Here is a 26,844-nt window from a genome sequence, read left to right as displayed (position 1 = left end):
CTTATTAATTTCAAACAACCCCTCTCACCTCTTAAATAATCTAATAAAACATCTTCGTACACTGATCAACATTGCATGAACCTGGTGGAACATTGGCTCAATGAAGTTTATCGGAGAATATTTTAGTGCTAATGAGCACTGTCCTTGAGATCAATGCAGGTCATCTATATGCCATGATACACCTGTACATGAAAGGTCAGACAGAGATATGGTTATCTATATATGACATACTTTTCAAATAGAGCGGACATGATTTTAGTACTTTAGCCACGTATGAAAAGAACAGGGTGCTGCAGAAATAGGACTAGGTGAATAGGGTGCATTGTATAGGGCTGGGGATAACTTTATATAGTGTTTGTAGGTAAAGGAAATATTCAATTATCTGAAGCATTTAATGTTAAGCAAATGTTGGTCTCCATGGGAGTAGAGGGTTGCTACCATAATAGGAGAGTGTTCACCATCCTCATAACTCATAAATGCTCATAATCAGAAAAAATCCAACATCTTAAAATGTCCCATGATTTATTTTATCTAACAAACAACAATTTACAAGAACATTACATTCATCAGCACAAAATACAAAGTGAAATATTTTCATAATTATGCTTATCATTTAAAAGACAATGCATTGTATCGGAATATATAAAACACAATACATGTATTAAACCAGAAAATAGTTTTATCATGAAGCAGATGTGAATACATGGTATGCAGTCATTTGAATAAGAACAGAGGAAAGCGAAACAAAACTATTGTTGTGCATCTTAAAGAAGTTCTTTTTAACAATCTCGTATTTCTCTGGAATTTGACATTTTGTCATTTATGTCGATTTCAGCATTCCACCACGTTTGAAAAGATTGTCACGAACAGGATTCCAGCATTGCCAAGTCATTATATACACCTCAAAGAAAGTTTGTAAAAATAAAGTTACTTTTCTTCTTTTCAAAGTTCACCTCTATTGAGACTACTTTTTGGTTATAAATCTTATATCACGATTGCACAGTTTGGTGGTATTCGCTTTTCTGTGAAAAAATGGTGCCTTTATTATCTTTTAAAAGCTAAATGGTTCAACTATAATAAGTTTCAACTTGTAAGTTTAATCAACCAAGAAATGAACTGTAGTTGACACAGAACTACCTAAATGGTTTTTGAAGCATCTGATTAATACGTTTTAGAAAATCCACACAAAATCTAAATGTAAAATTCCATTTCATAAAAAACATCATTTCTGAACAATAATTTATTAAAAGAATTATAGATATAAACATGGATATTCATAAAAATGAAAAACAATAACTACATTTCCACATGAGACACGGGATGTACAAGTCTTCACACAGGAGGCCTGTTGAACCTATTCATTCCCATATGTCCAGGTGGCCTATTAAACCGGCCTGGAGGCCCAGGGAAGGGTCCCCTCGGCCCAGGTGGCCCACCCATACGTGGATTGAAACCCCGTGGCGGGCCTCCAGGACCAGGGGGACCTCCAGGGCGCGGTTGCCAACCAGGGCCCCCAGGGGGAGGGCCACGAGAGCCAGGTCCCCGAGGACCAGGACCATCTCCATCCCCTCGAGGGCCAAATGGTGGCCTTGGGGGAGGGCCCCTACTGCCTGGAGGTGGGCCCCGCTCGTTGAAGTTCCCTCTGCCTCTAGGACCAAAAGGTGGAGGTCCATCCATTCCAGGCCCCCGAGGTCCCCTTGGGGGACCTGGCTGCCCGAATGGAGGGGGACCATTGAAGTTCCCAGGTGGACCACGCGGGTTCATTCCCCTTGGGCCCATATGGCCAGGCGGAGGGCCCCTTGGTCCAGGACCTGGGCCCATCATTCCAGGCATGCCCGGGCCACCCTTTGGAGGACCAGGCATGTTCATACCAGGTGGATTACCACTTGGTGGATTTCCACCTTCTATATTTGCACCGGACTTCTCACCCTGATTCTGTTGCCCATTGTCTTGACTTGCAAGTTTGTTTCTTAAGTTTGATAAAGCATTTTGGAATTCTTCGTGCCCATTTTCTGGTGCACTTGACTCCTCTTTTTCATCAGGAGTATCCCATTTAGACGGCCTTTTTCGTTCCCTTTTAATTTGCTTATCTTCTTCACTTTGTTGATCATGATTAAAGTTATTCCCAGCCCCAATATTTTGATGCTGAAAAGATGGCACCTGATTTGACCTAGAAGTTGGTGGTGTCAGAATCCTAGCTCCCCCAAATCCTGAGTTTGGCCTACTACCCTGCCCTTGATTTCTATTCTGACTCAAGATCTGCAGACCCCTTTCAGCTGCAGCTTGATTAGGACTCGGACTTAACCCCATCTGTTGCAGTATCTGACTTTGACTTATCTGTGGCCTCAGCTGAGCCTGCAACTGGGCAGCTGCCTGTGCCCCGGACAAAGGCTCTTGCTTAATCAACCCTGGCTGAGGATTAAACCCACCCACAAAGGCGGTCTGTGCACCATATGCGATAGCAGCAAGCTGCTCATTCTGTTGACTCCCATACTCCCCTAGAAGACCCTGACCTGGCTGTAGACCTGGTTGTAGACCAGGCTGTAGACCAGGCTGTAGACCAGGTTGCAGGCCAGGCTGTAGGCCTCCCAGAAAATGCTGGGGACCAACGGCAATGAGCCCCCTGCCTGCAAACTGCTCTTGAAGCTGTGAGCTGGCCACTTGTTGCCTCAGGCCCTGAAGCTGCTCTAAACTAATTGCGCCAGAAAACACAGCATCCTTTCTGTCGAGTTCTTGTTGCTCAGCTTCACCACTGCTGTATTCTTGCTTAATGAAGTCCAGGGCACTGCCTCCCGAGGGGTCAAACCTAGCACGCTTCTCTGAGGGCTCACCTCCTCCTCCCCTCTGGGCCCCAAATTGGTCTGGGGGAGGGGGAGGGGGCGGGACCCGCTGGCCCTGAGACCCTTGGGTCCCTTGTAAAGCCCCTGTAGGCTGGGTTGCCTGCTGAAAAATAATACATCAGCATGAGTAAGAGTAAAGTACTGAAGTTGAGATGGGCCTCCATGTGTTTACAGCTTCAAACATAACCTATTTAAGTACGAAGATTTTGAGTATGTACCGTTTTACATTTAAATCAGGAGTCATTTAATACACCCAATATTTACTATCCATTACTTATTTTCCGCACATGAATTTCACTGATTGACCTTTTAGCCAGTTCCAACATTTTTATTTTATTTTATCAACAAAATACAGCAGTATATCATCTGCTTTAACTTTGTGACACAAGGACACACAAATTTTGACACATGGAGTCCCATTGATTTTGCAATTATATACATTTATTCGCAATCAGTAATGTAAATCACACCGGAACTCATGTTTGACATTAGGATCCATGATTCAAAGTGTTTTGGCAACCCAAGTCTATACAACAAGCTAGAAAAGGAGAAGTAAAACACGACTTACATGACCATAGACGGGCTGAAAAGTGCTACAAGTACGGTGCGCTCCCTAACACATGGGTGACTTAATTAAGTTAAGAGTTACTAGTAAGTAACAATACCCAAAGCAGAACAACCCTTCTTTGTTCATGCACTTAACTGATAAGCCATAGTTTTATATTGATATACATTTAAATGGTTTAACCATTGAACAGGAGTTTAAACTTATGCAATCTAATGGAAATACTTGTATAAGCAATATTCTTCCCTTAAACCTACTAGGCATTAAAATAATTCTTATAAAAAAGCTTTCCACAAACTTGACAAGGTAATCATCAGATCTTTTGTTTTTAATAACTTATAACATTGTTTTAAATGTACAGCTATAAGCACTGACCCCTAACAAACTGTTTTCCTAAATATTACAAACACTGATTTCTTAAAAGTTCACAACCCATCTAATTAACTTGTGATAAAAACAAACTTCAGCAACAGTACAGCACCCATCCTTATGGTATGGAATCCACCTATACACAAACTGTTCAGAGAAAATCTTAGTATTACCTAAACCCTCATAATTAGTGACACTGATGGCATCTCAGCATGCAGAATACAGGTGAACTATCCCTATATAGAGGAGTTTATGCTCTTAATTTACCAGATATAGTACACTTCTTTTAATATTCTTACATTTATACTTGTCGGAATGGTTTCTTTAGAGTTTGATAGTATTATGGATTAGTATTATCTTTCAAAACTTTGATTAAATAACCAACAATGATAAAGATACCTTTAATATTCAACTAAATATAGAACTCATATGAACAATGATATGCTTAAGTTTACTTTTGTTTAATTTTTATTAGGCTCAATTTTACTAACATCTTAATAAATAAATATAAAAATTTCTGCGATGTCCCAGCCTCTCTTAGGCACAACTGAAAATGTTGCTAGTCACTACAAAATGTGGTGAAAATAAAGGCAATATTGGAGGGTGATAGAGCAATGGTCGGCATGGCAACAGTGGCGATGAACGAGAATGAATGATGGTATGAGCAAAACCGGTGACTTCATCTACAGGTATATTAAAAAACACAACATACATAAGTCATGAGAATGGTGAACAAAAGAAAAACAATGATTTGGTAGAATTAACAATTGGAATTTGGTTGATAGGTAAAAGGAGTGGTCAATATATTTTATGGTTTACTAGTAGGTGATAATTTTTGACAATTCTAATACTCAAGTTTCGCATGCTGCAAAAACAATTACCATAACCCAATACACAGAACTAATTTCAAAACCAGTAAGATACTTTATGTGTTTTCTGCATAGTTATAAGAATGTTAATTTAGCGATGTTTATGCAAGATTCAATAGTATGTCTTTTACTTTGATATATATTTACTAAATAAAATATAGTAGAAGGTAACAAACTATTAATTCCATCTTGAAAAGAGTAATCAACAAGAACAGGAGAAGTTCAAAGACAGCATGATTTAGAATTAAGAATATTTTATAATAGTTAACTGTTATTTTCATTTTATTAGCTATTTTATGATGTACAAAACAGCTTGAAGCATCGTATGATTATTTGCAGAAAGAATTAAAAAAAAATGGAAAACCATGCCCTTATGTTCAAAGGTATTGACAAAAATCATCCACAAAACATGCACAATTTTAATGTTTCATTTTCAAATGGTACACTCAGCACAAGGCAAACGTAATTCCTTCTGTTGTGTTTTAATGGAGTTGCATCTAAAATGCGCCGAGCCCTTAAGATGAAAAGCATGTTAGTGTGCTTTAAAATTTTAAGCTGCAAAACTTATAAAAATAACAAATTGATAGTTTAAAGCAAACATATTAATTTATGAGAGCTTACTAAATTATATGTTCAAGTGTACTCGTAAATAATAATAATTCAAATAATAAATAATATTTTATTACAGAAAAGCTAAATTAAAACACTAACAATTAGACATAATTTCTTTGAAACTGATTAGTGATAAAAAAGTAGCAAAGTTATCAAAGTCATGATACTTATGGAAGTAAGCATCACATACATGTAGTCACTGTCTTTTCATAATTTTAAGTGTGAAACAGGAAAATAAACAGGTAAACAATAGCAAAATTAAAGCCTTAATACTTTGATACATGGCAATATTAAATCCTTGAAGTAGGAACATCGCTAGCATGCATACAATTCTACAAAGTAATACATGTATTTGGAAAGCCCAGGTGCTATAGGTTAAACTCCAAGTTGTTCATGTGCACAATGGGAGGGGGAAAAAGCCATCGGTCAAATTTATGGTTAGCTAAATCAATAAGACTACTATAAATATATGTTCAGACATCTAGTTATACACTGCTCATAAACACAACACAACAAAATTTAGTAACGCCAAGTATTACAAAAATATCAAGGTAATTGTAAACTTTAAAAGATATAGAGTGGCAAAGAAAATGGTGAAAACAGGTGACGATGATGATGATGATGAGGAGGAGGAGGATGAAGATAGTGGTAGAAATGACGGAGGTGATGACAGAGTTAGTGATGGTGGTGGTGGTGGTAGAAATGATGGTGGTGATGACATTCTTCATGATTATGATGATGGTGTTGATAATGATGATAGTTTTGTAGCATGAATGTCATGACCAAATTCGAAGGAGTACATTGAGAACAAAACTAAAATTTAATGTAATCATGATTGAAAAGTATGTTACAGACAATAGCATAGACAATATATTTCCACCAGGCTGTTTCTTATTCCGTTTCCAATTTCTTTAACATAATTAACTTCATGCCATGCAGTGAAAAATGAAGCTTGGAGTGTACTACTGCAGACACAGCCAAATATGCTAACCATGTAAAAGAAAGTAATGACAATGAAAGGACACATAATTATGACCAAAACCGACTACACCTACATTGTAATGGCGTTCATTGTAATGGCATATATCAGTTGCTTTAAATGAATACATTTAGCGCAGGTATGCTGATGATGACTCTATGAGAGGGATTAAAGATAAACATGTTCATGTTAAATTAAAGGATTTTTGACATTTTCAGAATGTAATACTTATTTTCAGAAGGAATGAAACCAGAATTATAGAAGGACAAGTTTGAAATTGACGTCATCATATTGTTATTGAGTGATTAAATCTTGAAATAAATTAAATTCCACAATCATAGCAAGCAACTATTTGCTCTACTCACATAGATATAAAAAAAGCCCTAAAATTCAATTTGCTTTAATGAAATTACAAACAGGGAAATGTTTAAAAAGATGTTGTTAAATACACAACAGAAATAGATCAAAACAATGATTACTCTAGCTAAGAAAAGGATTTCAAAGTGGCACAATGTCTATAATACCTCAACTTTTTTATTTTATTTATATCACACAAGTTACTTATATCCATCATGCATATTTTTATTAGTCCAGCATGAAAAGCCAATCATCCATCTTAGATTTCAACAACTGTGTCTGTTGGCGGAACATTGAATGCCTTATCATTTTTTAAACTTGATCATTAAAATTTTAAGCTTTTAGTGTAGTACAAGTAGTACATTAAATATTACATTAACGTTACCATATAATTTAGGACTGACTTATTCCAAAGTACACAATAACGAAAGAATCTGCCTCTTCTTCATATGCATAAGGACCTTGATAGATATCTATATAACGTTTTTGCAGGCATTCGAAGCCCAGATGGCACCATCTACACAATAAACACCCTGTAAAGCTGTGTACAAAGAAATATATACCAAAGATAGCATAATGTCGAGGGTTATGCTAGTAAAAGGTTACATATAAGATGCTAGTTCTATATCCGGTGTTAAAAACCTATGGCTGGGATTTCACCACTGCAACATGCCTGGCTGAGGACTTACAGAAGTACTGGTATATATGACGATTTCATGTCCGATAATACGCCAAATAATTGTGCTGTAGCTATACGCTGGTACTATTTTAATTAAGTAGCAATATAAGGAATGGCTTTCGAACATTGACTATATATTAATATTACGTCTGCAAACATCTTCATTTTTTATTTATATATATATATATATATATATATATATATATATATATATAAAAAATGCCTTTTTATTTACGAAATACACAAACTTTTATAGTACTTAAATTGATATGTACTAACTGACTGATTTCAATGAAAATTGTCTGAAGGAATATGTAAGGAATTCTTACTTAAATAGTAAGAAATATTCACCAAATATCTTCTAACAATTAATTACAGTTTTCTTAAGTATGTGGAATAAATAAAACCATGGAACAGTTTTACAACAAAAAACAGCAAACATGAAATAGAATAATGACTTTAAACTGCTTTCTCCCGATGGTAGCTCTTTGGTCTTTATGACTGATACCATGCAACTTAAAAAGTATACTTGTAACTTTCCATCCCAATGATTTATAAACATTCCTTTTTTTATCAGAAAGTGCCTTTACCATTTAAACATTTATACCTTTAAGGAACTTATAAACACACCATTATTAGAATTTATATTGATCTCAATTGTATAGTTTTATATTATACTACCAAATATTCATGTATTTTTATATACATGTCTTTTTACTTGTATTTGTAACCTATGAAAATAAAGTTCAACAAGATCCCGCTACCCTTATGTGTAAGTAGAATTACTAACTTCATTCTTTACAATGATAGATCTATGTATCTTTATAATATTATCATCAGACTATAAACATTTTCAATTGGTTACTTATGAAAGGCAGAGACTTAAATATCATCAAAATGATTTAAATACATTTTAACAACAAAATCTGAAATGTCAGTTTTAACAATTAGTAAAATATCTTAATCCAGAGAAAATTAAATAAATATTTAGTAAACATGTTTGCTTTTACAGTCGATTTTTGTGGAAAATCCCTACCAATAGATCCAATAGGAAGCAATTTACGGTGTTTTTGTTTTCTTGCCAACAAATCTTTTAATAAAATAGTTTTATCCCATCTCTGCCTTCCTAACGTAAGTGATATGTAGGTAGATTAACAGGTTAACCAAAGTTGCTCACTAATTTCCCCAGACATGAGCATGTTACACTAGCATTTCATCACTATGAGCCTACAGAGTTTCTTAAAATTCACCATTTAAAACTTTCCATTATGTTCAATTCAACTTTTGATGAAACATATGAAGACTGGGTTTGTACATGTACATAGGCACAGCAATATCAAAGAATACACAAAACAAAAATAGAGAAATAGGTAGGGTTAGTAAGTATAGAGTAAGTCACTGGCTGAAATGTTAGATTTAAGAAAATTTAAAATGGTGTACTTTCTCAAAAATACTTTTAATTGTCATATGACTTCAAGCAGTAAATTCAAAGCGTAACAGACCACTTACATGGCCTCTATCAAAAGCTGACTTAAATTTGCTATCAATAATATATCTAGCCCTTAAGCTTATGTATTAAAATCTGACTTGTAAATGAAAGCTGTAAACCCTATCAAAAGCTGACACACTGTGAATAATAATAATAATATTTTTGCTAATACGCTGTTAATGATATCTATGCTGTATATCTTAAACAAATTAGCATGCAGATGTTTTTTAGAATGTCCCATAGTGTTCTGTGGCAAATAAATACATTTAACATCAGCGCAATGAACAAACAACTTGACTTTCTTTACAACCTTGAAAATACGGCTAAATAGATATATTTATATGAAGGAAAGAAAACAATATTAATCACACTCACTTTCCCTTCATGTACAATTACAATGTATTTCATGCATGTTGATTGAGGATTATAATCTTTTATTAATCAACCATATGCCATAATCCTGAACTCAGCTTACAGTGTTATTCATCTCCTATTTCACCGACCAATGGTACATGATACTTGCTACTGGAAAGCAGTTATACTCACAAGCCTCTACAACATTGATTCAATAACGATTTATAAAGTACCAATTTTTTTAATTTTAATGCAGTCACACAAATGCTTAAGGAGCGTGATGAAATGCTAGTATGTATACTTGAGTTGAACATTCTTCTTAAACATATTTTATGAACCAATCAGCCTGGATATTTCTTACGTTATATGCATTTAATACCCTTTCAACTTAAAATAAAAAAACATGAAGCCCTTTTTTATAATATCATATAAGTTCAATCCCTAATAATACACAAAGAATATGGTTTCTTTATTTATTGGCAAATTTTAAGCATAAAATTCCAACATGCCAAGGATAAACTTTTCACCATCTTTATATTATTTTAACTCTTAAGACATGACCCCCCATCCCCCAACCCCCCTGAGCAACTTCAGAGTCCTGTAACCTGTTCGTTCTTACCCTGGGGCACGTACCTGTTTCAAATCTGCAGGTGGTTTAAATCTGTTGTCTGTCTGGTTGCCACGGAAATTGGACTTGACAGCCTGTGGACGCTTGCTCTGCCCTTCAAGGTTGTACCTATGATGAAAATATTCTGTTTATAAGCAACATACAAGAGGGCCATGATGGCCCTGTATCGCTCACCTGTGCACTCATAAGGCAAATCACAAGGCACAGATGGCTCTTAGAGCTTAGAGAGGCGGGTATTGACCTCCATCTGTTTTCTCAAAGTACCCTGCACAGATGGGCTAGAAAGCTCATCTGCACCCAAACCAGATGGCCCAGCTGCAGTAGCAACCACAGGCACAGACCCCAGTGGATCTGTAAGGGCATCTCCACCCTCATCAGGCACTGCAGGATGCACATCATGACAGTGACAGCAATCATCTACCTCGAACTTGACCTAGATTTTATACAGAGGATCCTTTTGACCAAGTTGCATTAAGATTACCCTAAAATTGTGACCTCTATTGTGTTCACATGGTTTTTCTACTAATTGACCTAGTGACCTAGTTTTTGACCCGGGTTGACCCAATATCGAACCTGACCTAGCATATGTTAAGATGATCATTCTGTCCAAGTTTCATTAAGATTAGGCTAAAATTGTGATCTCTATTGTGTTCACAAGGTTTTTTTACTAATTGACCTAGTGACCTAGTTATTGACCGCGGATGGACCAATGTCGAACTTGACCTAGATGTTATAGAAATGATCATTCTGACCAAGTTGCATTAAGATTAGGCTAAAATTGTGACCTCTATTGTGTTCATAAGGTTTTTCTAATATCTGACCTAGTGACCTAGTTATTGACCGCGGATGACCCAATATCGAACATGACCCAGATTTTATAGAGATGATCATTCTGACCAAGTTGCATTAACATTAGGCTAAAATTGTGACCTCTATTGTGTTCACAAGGTTTTTCTACTAATTGACCTAGTGACCTAGTTATTGACGGTAATTGATCCAATATCGAACTTGACCCAGATTTTATAGAGATGATCATTCTGACCAAGTAACATTAAGATTAGGCTTAAGTTGTGACCTCTGTTGTGTTCACAAGGTTTTTCTACTAATTGACCTAGTTATTGACCGCGAATGACCCAATATCGAACTTGACCTATATTGTTCTAGAGATGATCATTCTGACCAAGTTGAATTGAGATAAGCCTAAAATTGTGACCTCTATTGTGTTCACAAGGTTTTTCTACTAATTTACCTAGTGACCTAGTTTTTGACCTGGGTTGACCCAATATGGAACTTGACCTAGCTTATGTTAAGATGATCATTCTGACCAAGTTTCATTAAGATTAGGCTAAAATTGTGACCTCTATTGTGTTCACAAGGTTTTTTTACTATCTGACCTAGTGACCTAGTTATTGACCGCGGATGACCCAATGTGGAACTTGACCTAGATTTTATAAAGATGATCAGTCTGACCAAGTTTCATAAAGATTAGGCTAAAATTGTGACCTCTATTGTGTTCATAAGGTTTTTCTAATATTTGACCTAGTGACCTAGTTATTGACTGCGGATGACCCAATATCGAACTTGACCTAGATTTTATAGAGATGATCATTCTGACCAAGTTGCATTAACATTAGGCTAAAATTGTGACCTCTATTGTGTTCACAAGGTTTCTCTACTAATTGACCTATTGACCTAGTTATTGACGGTAAATGACCCAATATCGAACTTGACCTAGATTTTATAGAGATGATCATTCTGACCAAGTTACATTTAGATTAGGCTTAAGTTGTGACCTCTATTGTGTTCACAAGGTTTTTATACTAATTGACCTAGTGACCTAGTTATTGACCGCGAATGACCCAATATCGAACTTGACCTATATTTTTCTAGAGATGATCATTCTGACCAAGTTGAATTGAGTTAAGCCTAAAATTGTGACCTCTATTGTGTTCACAAGGTTTTTCTACTAATTGACCTAGTGACCTAGTTTTTGACCTGGGTTGACCAAATATGGAACTTGACCTAGCTTATGTTAACCCTTTAGCACATAGACAAGTGGCCAGATTACACCTCCCAGTCAATAGCCATCTTACTGATAAGCAGTCCTTATCTGCATAGATACTTTTCTGGATATTTGAAAATGAGAAAATGAATACAGCAGTATGACCTTAAAATCAATGTTACTCCAAATAATTGTGTCCAAATCTTTTTTATGTGAATTCATTTTTTATAGATAATTAAATTATCTAATAAATGGTGTAAATGATGAAATATTAAATTATTTTATTTCAGCTGTGAATGTATTTTCAAGATGGATTTGTAACATTTCTTTGAAATGTCATAATTGCATTAAATCAAAGGGTAATAAAATGCTGGGATCGATCTAATTTTTATTACCCCTATCATAAAAAAGACCCATCTGGATTAAAAAGCCGACAATTTATGTTCTTGTGTATTAAGACACAGAAATATGTCAGGAATATCCGGTGTCATCCAGCTGAGAGATCCAGTCCAAGGTGTCTGTTTAACTTTATTACCCCCTCATAAAATTGTTTACAAAAAAGAAAGCCGATAAATGATTTTCCGGTATGAATAAAAAGATCTAGATCAAACAAAATGCTTGCACATGACCTATTTTACAGCCAAAACTATGATGGACATTATATAAGCTTCACAGAAAATTTACCCATCATTTTCTCATTTACTAATTGTTTCTTTTGTTTGTAAACAAAATATTACCTTTAAGTAAATATAATCTCAATTGATTTAAATGGTAAACTGAACTGACGTAATATATTTAATGATTTACGCATCAATGAATTTGGGGGAAATTCCATACAGTACTTAGCTCGTGGTCTCATTACGTCACAATGGGATATCACACCTGCGATTGGGAGTATAAACACCTTCTCAATTTAGCAGACGATATTTTCAAGGGAAAATCAATACACAAAAGGTTAAACTTTAATTTTATAAACATCCGGGATATTGTTTACAAAAAGAAAGATGCAAAATTGAAATATTGAAATGACCCTATTGAAATATGCGGGCCATGCGTTTACATCCAGTAATGGATACGGTCGGCCAAATGCGTATACATCTGGTAATGAGCTATGTCGGCCTATCTCGTATACATGCGCTAAAGGGTTAAGATGATCATTCTGACCAAGTTTCATTAAGATAAGGCTAAAATTGTGACCTCTATTTTGTTCACAAGGTTTTTCTAATAATTGACCTAGTGACCTAGTTATTGACTGTGTATGACCCAATATCGAACTTGACCCAGATTTTATAGAGATGATCATTCTGACCAAGTTGCATTAAGATTAGCCTAAAATTGTGACCTCTATTGTGTTCACAAGGTTTTTGTACTAATTGACCTAGTGACCTAGTTATTGACCGCAGATGACCCAATATCGAACTTGACCTAGATTTTATAGAGATGATCATTCTGACCAAGTTGCATTGAGATTAGGCTAAAATTGTGACCTCTATTGTGTTCACAAGGTTTTTGTACTAATTGACCTAGTGACCTAGTTATTGACCGTGAATGACCCAATATCAAACTTGACCTACATTTTACAGCGATGATCATTCTGACCAATTTGCATTGAGATTAGGCTAAAATTGTGACCTCTATTGTGTTCACAAGGTTTTTCTACTAATTGACCTAGTGACCTAGTTATTGACCGGGGATGACCCAATATCGAACTTAACCTAGATTTTATAGAGATGATCATTCTGACCAAGTTGCATTGAGATTAGGCTAAAATTGTGACCTCTAATGTGTTCACAAGGTATTTCTACTAATTGACCTACTGACCTAGTTTTTGACCCCAGATGACCCAATATCGAACTTGACCTAGATTTCATAGTGATGATCAGTCTGACCAAGTTTCATAAAGATTAGGTCAAAATTGTGACCTCTGTTGTGTTCACAAGGTTTTTCTAATAATTGACCTAGTGACCTAGTTATTGACCGCGGATGACCCAATATCGAACATGACCTAGATTTTATAGAGATGATTATTCTGACCAAGTTGCATTGAGATTAGGCTAAAATTGTGACCTCTATTGTGTTCACAAGGTTTTTGTACTAATTGACCTAGTGACCTAGTTGTTGACCGCGGATGACCCAATATCGAACTTGACCTAGATTTTATAGAGATGACCATTCTGACAAAGTTGCATTGAGATTAGGCTAAAATTGTGACCTCTATTGTGTTCACAAGGTTTTTCTACTAATTGACCTAGTGACCTAGTTTTTGACCCCAGATGACCCAATATCGAACTTGACCTAGATTTTATAGAGATGATCAGTCTGACCAAGTTTCATAAAGATTAGGTCAAAATTGTGACCTCTATTGTGTTCACAAGCAATTGTGAACGGACGGACGGACGGACGACGGACGAAGAGTGATCACAAAAGCTCACCTTGTCACTACGTGACAGGTGAGCTAACAATACAAAATGACGGTAAATGACCCAATATCGAACTTGACCTAGATTTTATAGAGATGATCATTCTGACCAAGTTACATTTAGATTAGGCTTAAGTTGTGACCTCTATTGTGTTCACAAGGTTTTTATACTAATTGACCTAGTGACCTAGTTATTGACCGCGAATGACCCAATATCGAACTTGACCTATATTTTTCTAGAGATGATCATTCTGACCAAGTTGAATTGAGTTAAGCCTAAAATTGTGACCTCTATTGTGTTCACAAGGTTTTTCTACTAATTGACCTAGTGACCTAGTTTTTGACCTGGGTTGACCCAATATGGAACTTGACCTAGCTTATGTTAAGATGATCATTCTGACCAAGTTTCATTAAGATAAGGCTAAAATTGTGACCTCTATTTTGTTCACAAGGTTTTTCTAATAATTGACCTAGTGACCTAGTTATTGACTGCGTATGACCCAATATCGAACTTGACCCAGATTTTATAGAGATGATCATTCTGACCAAGTTGCATTAAGATTAGCCTAAAATTGTGACCTCTATTGTGTTCACAAGGTTTTTGTACTAATTGACCTAGTGACCTAGTTATTGACCGCGGATGACCCAATATCGAACTTGACCTAGATTTTATAGAGATGATCATTCTGACCAAGTTGCATTGAGATTAGGCTAAAATTGTGACCTCTATTGTGTTCACAAGGTTTTTGTACTAATTGACCTAGTGACCTAGTTATTGACCGTGCATGACCCAATATCAAACTTGACCTACATTTTACAGCGATTATCATTCTGACCAATTTGCATTGAGATTAGGCTAAAATTGTGACCTCTATTGTGTTCACAAGGTTTTTCTACTAATTGACCTAGTGACCTAGTTATTGACCGGGGATGACCCAATATCGAACTTGACCTAGATTTTATAGAGATGATCATTCTGACCAAGTTGCATTGAGATTAGGCTAAAATTGTGACCTCTAATGTGTTCACAAGGTATTTCTACTAATTGACCTACTGACCTAGTTTTTGACCCCAGATGACCCAATATCGAACTTGACCTAGATTTCATAGTGATGATCAGTCTGACCAAGTTTCATAAAGATTAGGTCAAAATTGTGACCTCTGTTGTGTTCACAAGGTTTTTCTAATAATTGACCTAGTGACCTAGTTATTGACTGCGGATGACCCAATATCGAACTTGACCTAGATTTTATAGAGATGATTATTCTGACCAAGTTGCATTGAGATTAGGCTAAAATTGTGACCTCTATTGTGTTCACAAGGTTTTTGTACTAATTGACCTAGTGACCTAGTTGTTGACCGCGGATGACCCAATATCGAACTTGACCTACATTTTATAGAGATGATCATTCTGACCAAGTTGCATTGAGATTAGGCTAAAATTGTGACCTCTATTGTGTTCACAAGGTTTTTCTACTAATTGACCTAGTGACCTAATTATTGACCGCGGATGACCCAATATCGAACTTGACCTAGATTTTATAGAGATGACCATTCTGACCAAGTTGCATTGAGATTAGGCTAAAATTGTGACCTCTATTGTGTTCACAAGGTTTTTCTACTAATTGACCTAGTGACCTAGTTTTTGACCCCACATGACCCAATATCGAACTTGACCTAGATTTTATAGAGATGATCAGTCTGACCAAGTTTCATAAAGATTAGGTCAAAATTGTGACCTCTATTGTGTTCACAAGCAATTGTGAACGGACGGACGGACGGACGACGGACGAAGAGTGATCACAAAAGCTCACCTTGTCACTACGTGACAGGTGAGCTAAAAACTTAACAAGTCCAATAAGGACAGAGCAATGTTTGCATTGTCAGGGTTAACATGTGTCCATTTCATGGACAGCTGAAATCAGATTAGATCGACCAGGCAAATCAAAGGAATAACTTTATTAAACACTCATTTCATTAGTTTTATATTAAAATATTGAAATCCCTGTTTCATATCGTAAATGGTTATACACCCCATGTCACCCAGGAGGGGGAAAATTCCTCTGGAATTTTGATCAACGCCCAGTCTCCCGGAAAATCTCTCCCAGAATAAAATCAAGTCAGAGAAAAAGGTAAACTAGATTGCTATGTATAATACGTTTTTATATAAAAAGAAATGCTAGTTATATAAGAAAAAAATGCGTGCCTAAGCATTTTTAATACGATATCCCCCTAGTTGTGGGTAATATGCTCTGAGCATAATCCCAGAGGAAACCTTCAAGATTAAATTGAAATAAGATGTACGTGGGATATTTACATGTGATAAAGATCCCCTGGAATTCTAAAAAAAATCTGGATATCTATATTTTTTTAAAGAATAATGTTTATAAATAGGGCATGCGTGATCAATAAAGACTGAAATTGAAGCTTTTATATGGCAACAACAGCAAGGCCATGACACAAAGGCTCGACACTGAGCTAAATCATCCAAGAATTTCAATTATACAGCTAGTAGTACTAATGCTGACTAGCGCTTAAACAAGACATACTGATCAACTAGTGGCTGGACTTTCTCTCTAGGTTGTTCTATGAACTCGATGTAGTCAAAGTTTTCATCATTTTCTGGTGGCAGCTTGAAGTTTGCCTTCATGTCCAGTACAGCTTCCTCGGGCACGTACTTTCCTGAATTTGTCAATAAAAGAAATTCTTGAAAACCAAGGCATTTCCACGAAAATAATGTTAGTGTTTAGAGTCACATCAAGGCATTATGACTGTTGGTGTTGCACTGTGCTGCCCTTTAAAGAAAAACATGCCATACCCTGAATGAAATTGTATAAAACTGAATAACGTATCAGTTTTATCTTTTAGTAAGTTTGCACATGTAAGCAATTTAATTGTTCAACAGTTACAATTGAATAAATATTGACCAATCAATAAACATTTCGACTTAATTTAACCAAACATAAGAATAACCTGGTTTTATACATTTAGCTGTAAGTGTATATTATTCTTCCTCGACTTTACTTAAAATACAATGGACAATCAAGGAACATGTGCCTCAATATTAGGTTTCAAAATCAATAGAAATTCTACAACCAAATAAACTAAATGACAGCATGTAAACCTTAAAAATATTTTTGAAATACAATAAATAAAGACAAATCACATGATGTTGCTTGTTCGGAGTTTAATACAACCATTTCATATGTTCTTACATTAAAATTAATTGCATTTGTTGCTATTCAATACAGAATGTTATGAAACTCATCATACCGGTAATTACGCTTTATAACTTTCTCTGAATTTGTTTCACAGTTGTTTGTATCTAATGGCAACTCATGTAAAATTCTATATATAAAAGCTGAAATACATGATTATAATAGAGATAAACAGTCTCAAAATATTGAGACCACAATAAAAAATTTTTATCAGATGCCATTAAGTTTAATTTTTATGAATTTACAACAAACCATCTTCGTATGTGCGTTTATCCGATCTTCTCTTCAGTTCATTATCATCCGGGACAAGAATCGCTGCTCTACGGATAAAACCCTTGAAATTGCGCATCTTCCGTCGGCGTGCAGAGGGATACACATTTGTCTGGTCTAAGATTAGATTCCTCTTTTTCTTGCTGGCTGTTGAATAAAAGAATGTGACCTTGTGTAATACAAACTTCATCAAATAAATTAAGAGACCAATAGTATACAGTATATGTCTTTTGTTTGGTGATATAAGAACATAGCACATTGATTTTCAAATCTGCTTCAATGAGTACCTTGGCTAACAAAGAGTCCCAGCTAAAATCAGCAAATCCGAAGCATATTTTTATACGTTGTGGTTTTAAACCTTGTAAAATAGAAAAACTTCTTAATATTGACCCCTCAATAAATAATCTAAAGCCAATGAAATAAAACTTGCAAAATTACTGATTTGACTGCTCGAAAGTAATTTAATTATTGGGTAAATATCAACCAATGAATAACCATTTTGGCTTTAACAAAGAATTAACCAGTTCTAATATCTTTGATACACATTAAGTTGCCAATAAGATAAATTATTAAATCTTTAAAAGAATAAAGATCTTACCAATCTCAAAGAGCTTGTTGAGGCATTTTGAAGCCTTATCAATGAGCACGTCCCAGCGACCATGATAGTTGTTCTTCCTCGGCAGACCCATAACCTTCATCTTGTCAATGAGAGTGTCTGTGCCGATAATGTTGTAGCGCATTTCTGGGTTCTGTTTGGCTTTGTTGATGCCCCATGTTGTCTTACCAGAGCCTGGTAGGCCTATGATCATTATCATCTGAAAATATAACATGGGTGTGATAGGTATGAATGTAATATTATTTTTATCACATGACACTTTTGTCATCAAAAATGAAGATCTTATTGATTTTTTGTTAAAATGTTTGACACTAAATTAGTAGGCTGAAAATGATGTCAATGTCAATTTACATAACAGAATGTCAAGTTTCATTACAGTAGTGTAAGTAATATAAGAATTTATGTAATGGTTGTATTACGTCACTGTAAGCAAGGAATGTCATGGTAATACAAAAGGATTTGTTTCAGAAAGTCTTTAAGTTTATAATTGTTTATAAGCTGGATAACTGTATGCAAAAATTACTGAAGTATAACACATCTGTCCCACCCATGATGCCATTACCTCACATGAGGACTTGGTTGCGGGTGGTTTAAGGCCGCGGACCCTCTCCTGCTGTGGGAACTGCATAATGTACAGGAATCCAGGGGCTGGGGGAAACCAGGGGGCTTGCTGACCAAAGTTCACCTCAAATCTGAAATAAGGGGCAACATATCGTGAAGAATGAGGCTGGTTTAAGGTCGCAGACCCTCTGTTACTGAGGATACTGTATAATGTACAGGAAACCAAGGGCTAAGGGAAACCAATGAGTTCACTGGCCTCAATCTTGAAAGAAGGGTCCTGCATCTCATAACATAGTAACTTTAACAATGAAAGCATTGTCCACTTATGAAACAAGCACAGAATTTAAAAGAACAGAGCAATAAATTCAAGAAAGGTACCGTTCTTTTCTTTGCCTTTTATATGATGAATTGTAATGCTTAAATGAAAGTTCAGAATGGCACCCATTTTGGATGTTCCAAAATCACATCAATTTTCTCTTTTTGTTGGTTAAAGTGCTATCTCTAATGTCAGTGATAATATTTCCTCTTATTTCAGTTAAATGTTTTCTCTGTGTGTGCAAGTGTTCATACCGGACGTTCTTGGTCAGTATGTGTGGAAACAAAGCCTGGTCCTTCTTCCCAGGCACATAATTCCTGAGTGGATGAGCAACTCCGAGCCAGCGACCATTCTTTGCATATGACATGTTGGGAGGCCTGGAGTCAAGGTCGAGCAGACAGCCAATCACATCGCCAACTCCAAACTTCTCTCCGTAGCTGACAAATTTGCTGTTGGTTGAAAACCGGCTTGTACCACCATAGCCAAACGAGTTCGGCTCTTCACCTAGAATTATAGCAAACATGAAAATAGCATTTTGAAATACTATTGATCATGTTTTTCCTATGACAAGGATATTTTGTATTGTGTCATGACGTTGAGATAATAACATAACGACATTAAATATTTTTGATATATTACTAGTGTAATAACTAATGAAGTGACACCATAAAATGAGCTATATATGGTAATGTTTTATGCAATGTGCGCTGTAAACCCTCAAGTTAGTAATAGGAATATAAATAGAATATCACATTCATGATCAATCACTTTAAGATAAATTTCAGATTGACCACTCACATAATATCCGTAACATTTTTGGCATTTTCATAAAAAAAATTGTGTTAAAACACATGACTAGAAATCACTGCATAGAACTATGCCCTTTATGATTTAATATAAATTACCAAAATAATAGCCAAGTTTTATATTCCTTCAAAATTTTGTGAAGACCAAATTCTTATAAATTTTGTCAAATTTGAGCCTTTTGAATTATGAAATATCAAATTTGATCTAGATTCAAGACTTAAAATTCCATTCTCGGAATCAACTAAACGTACCAAGCTGGAAGGAGGTGTTATCATAGGACCAGCCCACACGGAGAATGTGGGGATCTGCTTCCTGGTGGTCATCCCCAAAATCCACCTCCAGGTTCTCTGTCAGCTTACACTCATAGTAGGCCTTGCCCCGGAAAACCCCGTGGGTACACCGTACGCCTGACCAGCAGAAACAGAACCCAGGAGGCTGCACCAGGGGCTGGGCATCATACCTGCAATGGTCATATTTTGGACAATGCATAAAAATCAAGATGAACAACAGATACAAGACAATTTGATGAGCAGTTTAATACCTTTTATTCTTCAGTTGGCCTTTCAAATCTTTAATGTAACAAGTTTACTACCACACTTAGTTTTTGTGCATTATTCATTACTTAAGGGACAGTATAGATATAGAAAGGTTAAAGCATTTATTATTGTACATGGTGGGGCAGGTATGTATTTTTTCATAAAGATATATTGTTATTGGTAATTATTCTGACAATGCCAGTAAGTTAAACCAAAACCGAGTGCAAAGTTAAGACTTCCTAAAAAAAAAGCCAGACGTCCAAATTCTATCAAAAGATCAAGGTAAGAAAATACTATTTCACTAATTCTATAATGCTCAAGACTACTCACCCATTTTCATCGATGACCAGGTTGAGGTCAGAGTTATAATCATCGAGCATGACGACACTATCCTCACTGCTGTCCTGCTCTGGGAACTGGCTGGTGGCTCCTGCTTGCTCCACCGCATACCCGCCATAGCTGCAGGTAAAACACACGGTACTTTGATATAGGATTATAGACAAACAGCAATGTTTTGTTCACCATAATCTTGTCAATAATTTTTCACTCTAAACTACATTTTCACCTTTAGAGCTATGAATTTTACAAAGTCAAAGCAGTGGAAAAAAAGCTAAAAGACTTATAGTGAAACCTGTTTTGCCCCTCAACCAACACAGACGAGTGAACTATTCCCTCCTTTATCCAACACAGTGAAACCCTATCCAGTAATGAGTCCCTCCATAATCCAACACAGACAGCAAACCCTACCCAGCAAAGGGTCCCTCCATTCCCTCCTTAATCCAACATAGTCTCATTAGACGAGCAAACCCTACCCAGCAAGGAGTCCCTGCATTCCCTGAGCAGCCAGCTCCTGCTGCAATTTCTTCTTACTGTCTGGTGTGGTCGACTGAGGGGGCGGAGTAGGCTGGGCGGGCAGTGACTGGTGGGGTGAGACTGCCATCTGGAGCCCCGCGAGACCAGCCGCCTGGAGCTGGGAGCCATACTGAGCCATGTGGGCTGGCAAGCCAGCAGTCATATGAGCTGGCAAACCAGCAGCCATCTGTTGTGCCTGTAGCCCAGCCAGCTGGGCGCTTGCAAGAGAGGCGACTTGCTGACTGTAGGCACTGGGTGCAATGCCTGTGGCTAGCTGCATTGCTTGCTGACCTCCGACTGTGGCAACTTGAGCTCCTGCAGCAGAGGGCCATTCTTTCAGAAAGGAATAGAAAAGCACACCATACATAAAAACATGTGTTCTTTTTAGTGTTATAAAAAAATAACAATAATCACAGGGAAAATGTGCTAATAAACAATACGAAACTAACAACTGTTATAATTGAAAATTCCCAAAGATTTATCACCAGGTACAACATCTATAACTTCATGTCTTGGGAATCAATGGTGGTAATTTTGTTTCCTTTTAGTAATTACCAGGCAGTCCTGGGATCTGTCCACCCGCCATGACCATCTGTCCTGCTGTCATAGGTTGGCCTGCAGATACAAGCCCAGCCATCCCACCGCCCGCCATTGACACAGAGGGAAATGCATGCATGCCTGCAGGTATACCATACTGGGCCAGCATACTGGCAGGCAAACCTTAAAATAATAGCATGGTACAGATGAAATATAATATTAAACACCAAAATAAAGCACTCTTATCCATTAAAGTTTACATTTAATATCAATAAACAATTAAATACCTCATTCCACATCAAAAACACTTCTAAAATATCTAAGTATGGTTTTGGTCAATACTGAACTTTATTAACAACTAGATAACAGCTAAAATCACTAAATTTTATAACCGAAGTTCCCACTGGCGATAACCATTAGCGCAATATGCTAAAAAAATAATGCAAAAGTAGCACCATTTATGGCCTCAATTTTTGTTTTGTTTTAGTTAAGTTTCTTTTAGGTTTATTGTGAAGGACACTGGTAGCTTATAGAATCACTGTACTAGTGTCCATTCTGACAGGCCATGAGAAAGTACCCCTGGTGAAGATCAAACTCACAACCTCTTGGTTGTAAGGACACATATACCACTAAACGACTCTCACCTTTATATTTTGTAATTATTATTTTATATTGAAGTTTGCACCCTTTTTAATATTAAGCTGCTCGTACCAGAGCATGATTATCGATATTCCTTGATACGAGAGGCACCATTAACCTCCGAAAATACTAACCTGCATTGGCAGCAACAAGCTGAGCCTGTTGACTGTGCATACTAGAAGCCATGGACATCATTGGGTGTTGCATACTTGTAGCCATGGACATCATAGAGGGTGTCAATGAGGCGGCAGAGGTTGCCATGGCTACGGATGATGTGGGAGTGGGGGACTGTAATGCCCCTAGAGCAGCCGCCTGGGGGGAGGGTGCAGCACCCCCAGCCAGGTGTCCTGCAGGGATCATCTGGTGCTGACCGGCTCCAAAGGGAAAACCTTGTAGGCCCTGTGAAAGTGAGAAGGTTCAATGACAATTATGGTCACCAGAAATAATACCTGTAGGCAAAGTTATGTTGTTGTTTTTTCATTGCAGTGATTAGGCTCACAGCAAATCCATATCAAGAAACCACAAACATGTTTTAGTTAATGTTACCTTAATAACACTTACTGAAATAATTGCAATATTTATGAATTTTATAAATTTGACTTTGAAATGTGTAAGCCCAAATTCTTGACTCTAGAACTCAATCAACCCCAGAAAGCATTTTACCAGTGCAGGGCTTGTGCTTATATCAACCACATAATAATTCACATTAGCCGAAAGGAAAACGCCTAACATAGTGTTTTGGCAGCATGTAGAACATTTCAATCTTCATTGATATATAAGCAATATATAAGAATTCAAACATGTACAGCAAAATGAACTTGCCGCCATATTTTGCATCTGCAGTCCCTGCATGCCAGCAGAAGCAGGATGTCCAATTATCTGCTGTCCAGGCTGGGGAATGCCTCCAGCACCTGGGACCCGTACGGCCATCATGTACTGCTGACCACCGATCTGCTGGGGCATCATCATTGGCATCAGCCCGGGAAAGTGGGCCGGGTTCATTTTAGGATTTTAGTAACTGAAACAGAATATTTTTAAATATTTCATGTTTATTATATATTTCAAAAATAATCTTAATGACAATCAACAATAGGCGTCACTGAGTGTCTAGTTTGTGAATTACTGAAATAATCCTTGGAGTTATCTACAACTGACTACCCGGTTAACCAGTCTTTACAAAACTAACCCAAGTCCCTAGTCAGAGGTTTGGTCTGACTGACAAAAGACAAAAAAGTTATGTCAGAACTGCTGCTTTTTTGTCAGACCAAAAAGTTTAAAAATTTGGTCTGCAGTGTAGGTTGAGAAAATAGTCATCAAAATAGATTTTTATTATATTTCAGAATATACAATTCCCAAAACTTCTTTGAGTCAATAAAGTCTTAACAACACAAAGACTTTGTACATTAGATTATTGTTGAAAACTTAGTAAACAACAATAGCATGTGTTTTCAACTCTGGATTTAGAAAAATTGCAGGGTTCCCGCTGGCGATCGCCATTGTCACCATTTGCGACAAAATCGGCGACAACTTTTCAAATTTGGGGAATTTATGGCGACAACGATATTTTCTAAAATATTTTCTTAAAATGACACAAGTGGTGCCCATGCGGCCTGCATGATAATCGATTCTGTCACTGTCATAAATCAAGCGCATCTGCTGCTGCGACAACAAAAATTAATCCGATAATTAGGGCAAGCAGTCACGGCCCAGTCAACACCTCGCTAATTATTGCAGAATTTTATTGCTTTCACGGATAAACAATGACATCCTTTAACTGTTATGTCTCTTATTAGCAAACAATTTTAATATTTAGCTCAACCGCTTTGTTGTTGCGTAATTATCGTGTTAGTTTTAAAAATGGAAATCATAGAATTTTATGTTGTCGGAAAGTGCAAATATGCAAATTTCGTAATGACGTTTATGCGTTAAAAATAGATTTGCTTTCGGTTTTGTCGCAATTTGTAATTGCTATAAATGCAGCATTCTAAGGGTTCAAAAAGTGTCAAAAAGATTAACAGAAATCATTGGGTATGCTTACAAATAAATATAATTAAACCCCATTTGATAAGGCTTCTAATAAGTTGGCTGGAGTAAAGAGTAGGTAGACAAATTTCTATTAGGCCTAGTTTGACAATGTATATTTCTTTGAGTTTCCATTTATTTTAAATTTATCTCATAATTTCACAATTGTATTCTTTAATGCTTTGACACTATTGTATGCAGGCATTAGACTGAAATCAACATATTGATGTTTATGTCACATTTTTTGCAATATTTTCATATTTTTATTTATATACTAGTCCATATACAATGTATTTTGTCAAAAGAATAACAACTGCTAATATCTTGTGCTTTATGTACAACAAAATGCTATGTTTTTGCACGACATTGTGCTAATTCAATGCATTTTAAGGCTCTTAAAATGCTTAAACCCCATGAGTTTCAAGGGGCTTAACCCCCTTGACCTCCACAAGGACGCTGCCCTAGACCCGTAAGGGAGCCTTTCGCGGCCCCCTTAACCCCCAGCGAAAAAGTGGCGACAACTTTTTAGAACCCAGGGGTAACCCTGAATTGTGGCCAATTTTTTGCTGTGGGTCTAAGGCACCAAGCTAGGCCCCCTTGCCGATCAGGAGCAGCATATGTCACAACAGCAACACGCATGATTACTGCAGACTGAATAAATTATCATGTAGGCCGCTTTTGTGTGCCTTTACGTCATTTTAAGAAAAATAAAGAAAAACGTCACAATAAAATCGCCAATTTTGAAACATCAATACCACTTTTGTGCTTTTGTCACAAATGGCGATCACCAGCAGGAACCCTGAATGCAAAAAAGTGGCAATTTAAAAAAAGTCTTTCTTCCCAAGAACTGTGTTAGAACTTGTGAGTGGAATAAACCCAGCAATGACAGTATTGTTAACAAGGACACTAGGGACAACTTTTAAAGTGCTTTAACATCGTCTGATTAACTGCGCACTGCCACGTTGAATAAAAGCCAGTATTGGTCGCTTTAACATAACCACTCAGACCGCAGACTCACATTCAGTGTCTGAAAATGTCGAAATTAATTAAAACAACAAATGTCTATATCTAGATATGACCTTAGTCAGCTTGAGGAAACAAAGCCGTTTAATTGTTAACGCATAATAAACATTATATACACGGCTCAAGTAATTTAGAAGATGTTTACTCTTACATTTCCAAATTTACAGCAAATTGGTTGAATTTTTGTTCTCCATTTCCAAAAAATATCATCTCAACATGGCGTCTGCCGGATGTGACGTAATGCAGACTGGTTAACACGAAAATAAAAAATCTGCGGTCTAGGGGAAATAACTCGCATATGTATAATTTCAGCAGTAAATTCGAGTTGTATCCCCTAGACCATTAAAATGTGTTAGTGGGGATTTGATCATCACCTTTACAGCAAAATGCATGCATGTAGATGGAGGTATATTTTCTTAACATGTCATTTAAGTAACAGCAGGAATAGAAGAGGGCCGAGTTGTGACCCCTGGGAGACCCGTTTTACGTAGCCCTTTAGTGTTGTAGTTTCTGGATGAAGCGCTGGTGTGGGACCTTGTCAAATGCCAAAATAATATGTTCTGTGGTCTAAGGGAAACAACTCGAAGATGAATGTATTCAGTAGTAAAATCGAGTTGTGTCCCCAAGACCATTAAAATGCGTAATTGGGGATTTGATCATCACATGCGCTGCAATAAGCATGTAGATGGAGTTTACTTTTTATAGCATGTCATTTATGTACAGCAGGAACAGCAAAGGGCCCAGTTCTGACCCCTGGGAGACCCGTTATGTGACTGGTGTAGCCTCTTAGTCATGTAGTTTCTGGATGAGGCACTGGTGAAGGACCTTGTCAAATGCCTTACCGCCAGTGGTACGGCGTCAACTTGTACACACTCTTCGTCAGCAGCTACAAGGTCTTTCAGGACTAGCACAACTCGGTTTCACGTGAACACTTCTTACGAAACCCATCATTTGGTCAGTGTGTATACTTGTAAGTTCAAGATGCGTCATTACCTGGCTACAGACGATGTGCTGTAGGAGTTTGAAGCATACTGAAGCGAGTGGTTTAGTCTGAATTCGCCGGTACTATTCGGTCGCATTTCTTGAAAATTGGTGTTTAAACTGCCGTGTATTTCAGTCTTCATGAGTCTGGCATTGCCGTAGTGAAGCTTCGAACACTTGGGCAAACTCAATGGTAAACTCTTTCAGAAGGAATGTAGGGTTATTCTCCGGTCCTCCGGTGCCCTGTAGGGGTCAAGGTCCGGGTCTATGTCCCCGATGGCGGACCCTCTTGCCTGTAAAACCC

At 36.8% G+C, this 26,844-nt stretch overlaps 1 protein-coding gene across 2 annotated transcripts; it reads right to left on the bottom strand.

Annotated features, from left to right (window-relative positions):
* Positions 1-505: 505 nt before the first annotated feature.
* Positions 506-25,796, bottom strand: LOC128221936 (uncharacterized). 2 transcript variants are annotated; one of them, XM_052930636.1, is made up of 14 exons: positions 25,711-25,796; positions 23,337-23,532; positions 22,649-22,913; positions 21,894-22,058; positions 21,299-21,671; positions 20,817-20,945; positions 20,202-20,410; positions 19,398-19,647; positions 18,829-18,958; positions 18,249-18,465; positions 17,633-17,797; positions 16,712-16,844; positions 9,747-9,849; positions 506-2,943 (listed from the first exon to the last, which is right to left on the bottom strand). In XM_052930636.1, the coding sequence occupies exons 2-14, from the start codon at positions 23,514-23,516 to the stop codon at positions 1,333-1,335; spliced, it is 3,930 nt and encodes a 1,309-aa protein (XP_052786596.1). In that variant the 5' UTR covers positions 23,517-23,532; positions 25,711-25,796; the 3' UTR covers positions 506-1,332. The 2 variants fall into 2 exon arrangements, with proteins under 2 accessions (XP_052786596.1, XP_052786607.1); XM_052930647.1 differs by having other exon boundaries at positions 21,299-21,653.
* Positions 25,797-26,844: the final 1,048 nt, after the last annotated feature.

This window comes from Mya arenaria, chromosome 2, assembly GCF_026914265.1.
Source record: "Mya arenaria isolate MELC-2E11 chromosome 2, ASM2691426v1".
NCBI classification, from domain to species: domain Eukaryota; kingdom Metazoa; phylum Mollusca; class Bivalvia; order Myida; family Myidae; genus Mya; species Mya arenaria.
The sequence above is the reverse complement of the archived record's forward strand: the minus strand, read 5'-3'. Positions and strand labels throughout refer to the sequence as shown.

Excerpts from the sequence above, each read along its gene's own strand:
- LOC128221936 (XM_052930636.1), bottom strand. The coding sequence starts at position 23,516 with ATGAACCCGGCCCACTTTCCCGGGCTGATGCCAATGATGATGCCCCAG. Across the intron at positions 22,059-22,648 it reads GCTTGTTGCTGCCAATGCAG|GTTTGCCTGCCAGTATGCTG; the intron begins GTTAGTATTTTC and ends TATTATTTTAAG. Across the intron at positions 18,466-18,828 it reads CAACCAAGTCCTCATGTGAG|ATGATAATGATCATAGGCCT; the intron begins GTAATGGCATCA and ends TTATATTTTCAG.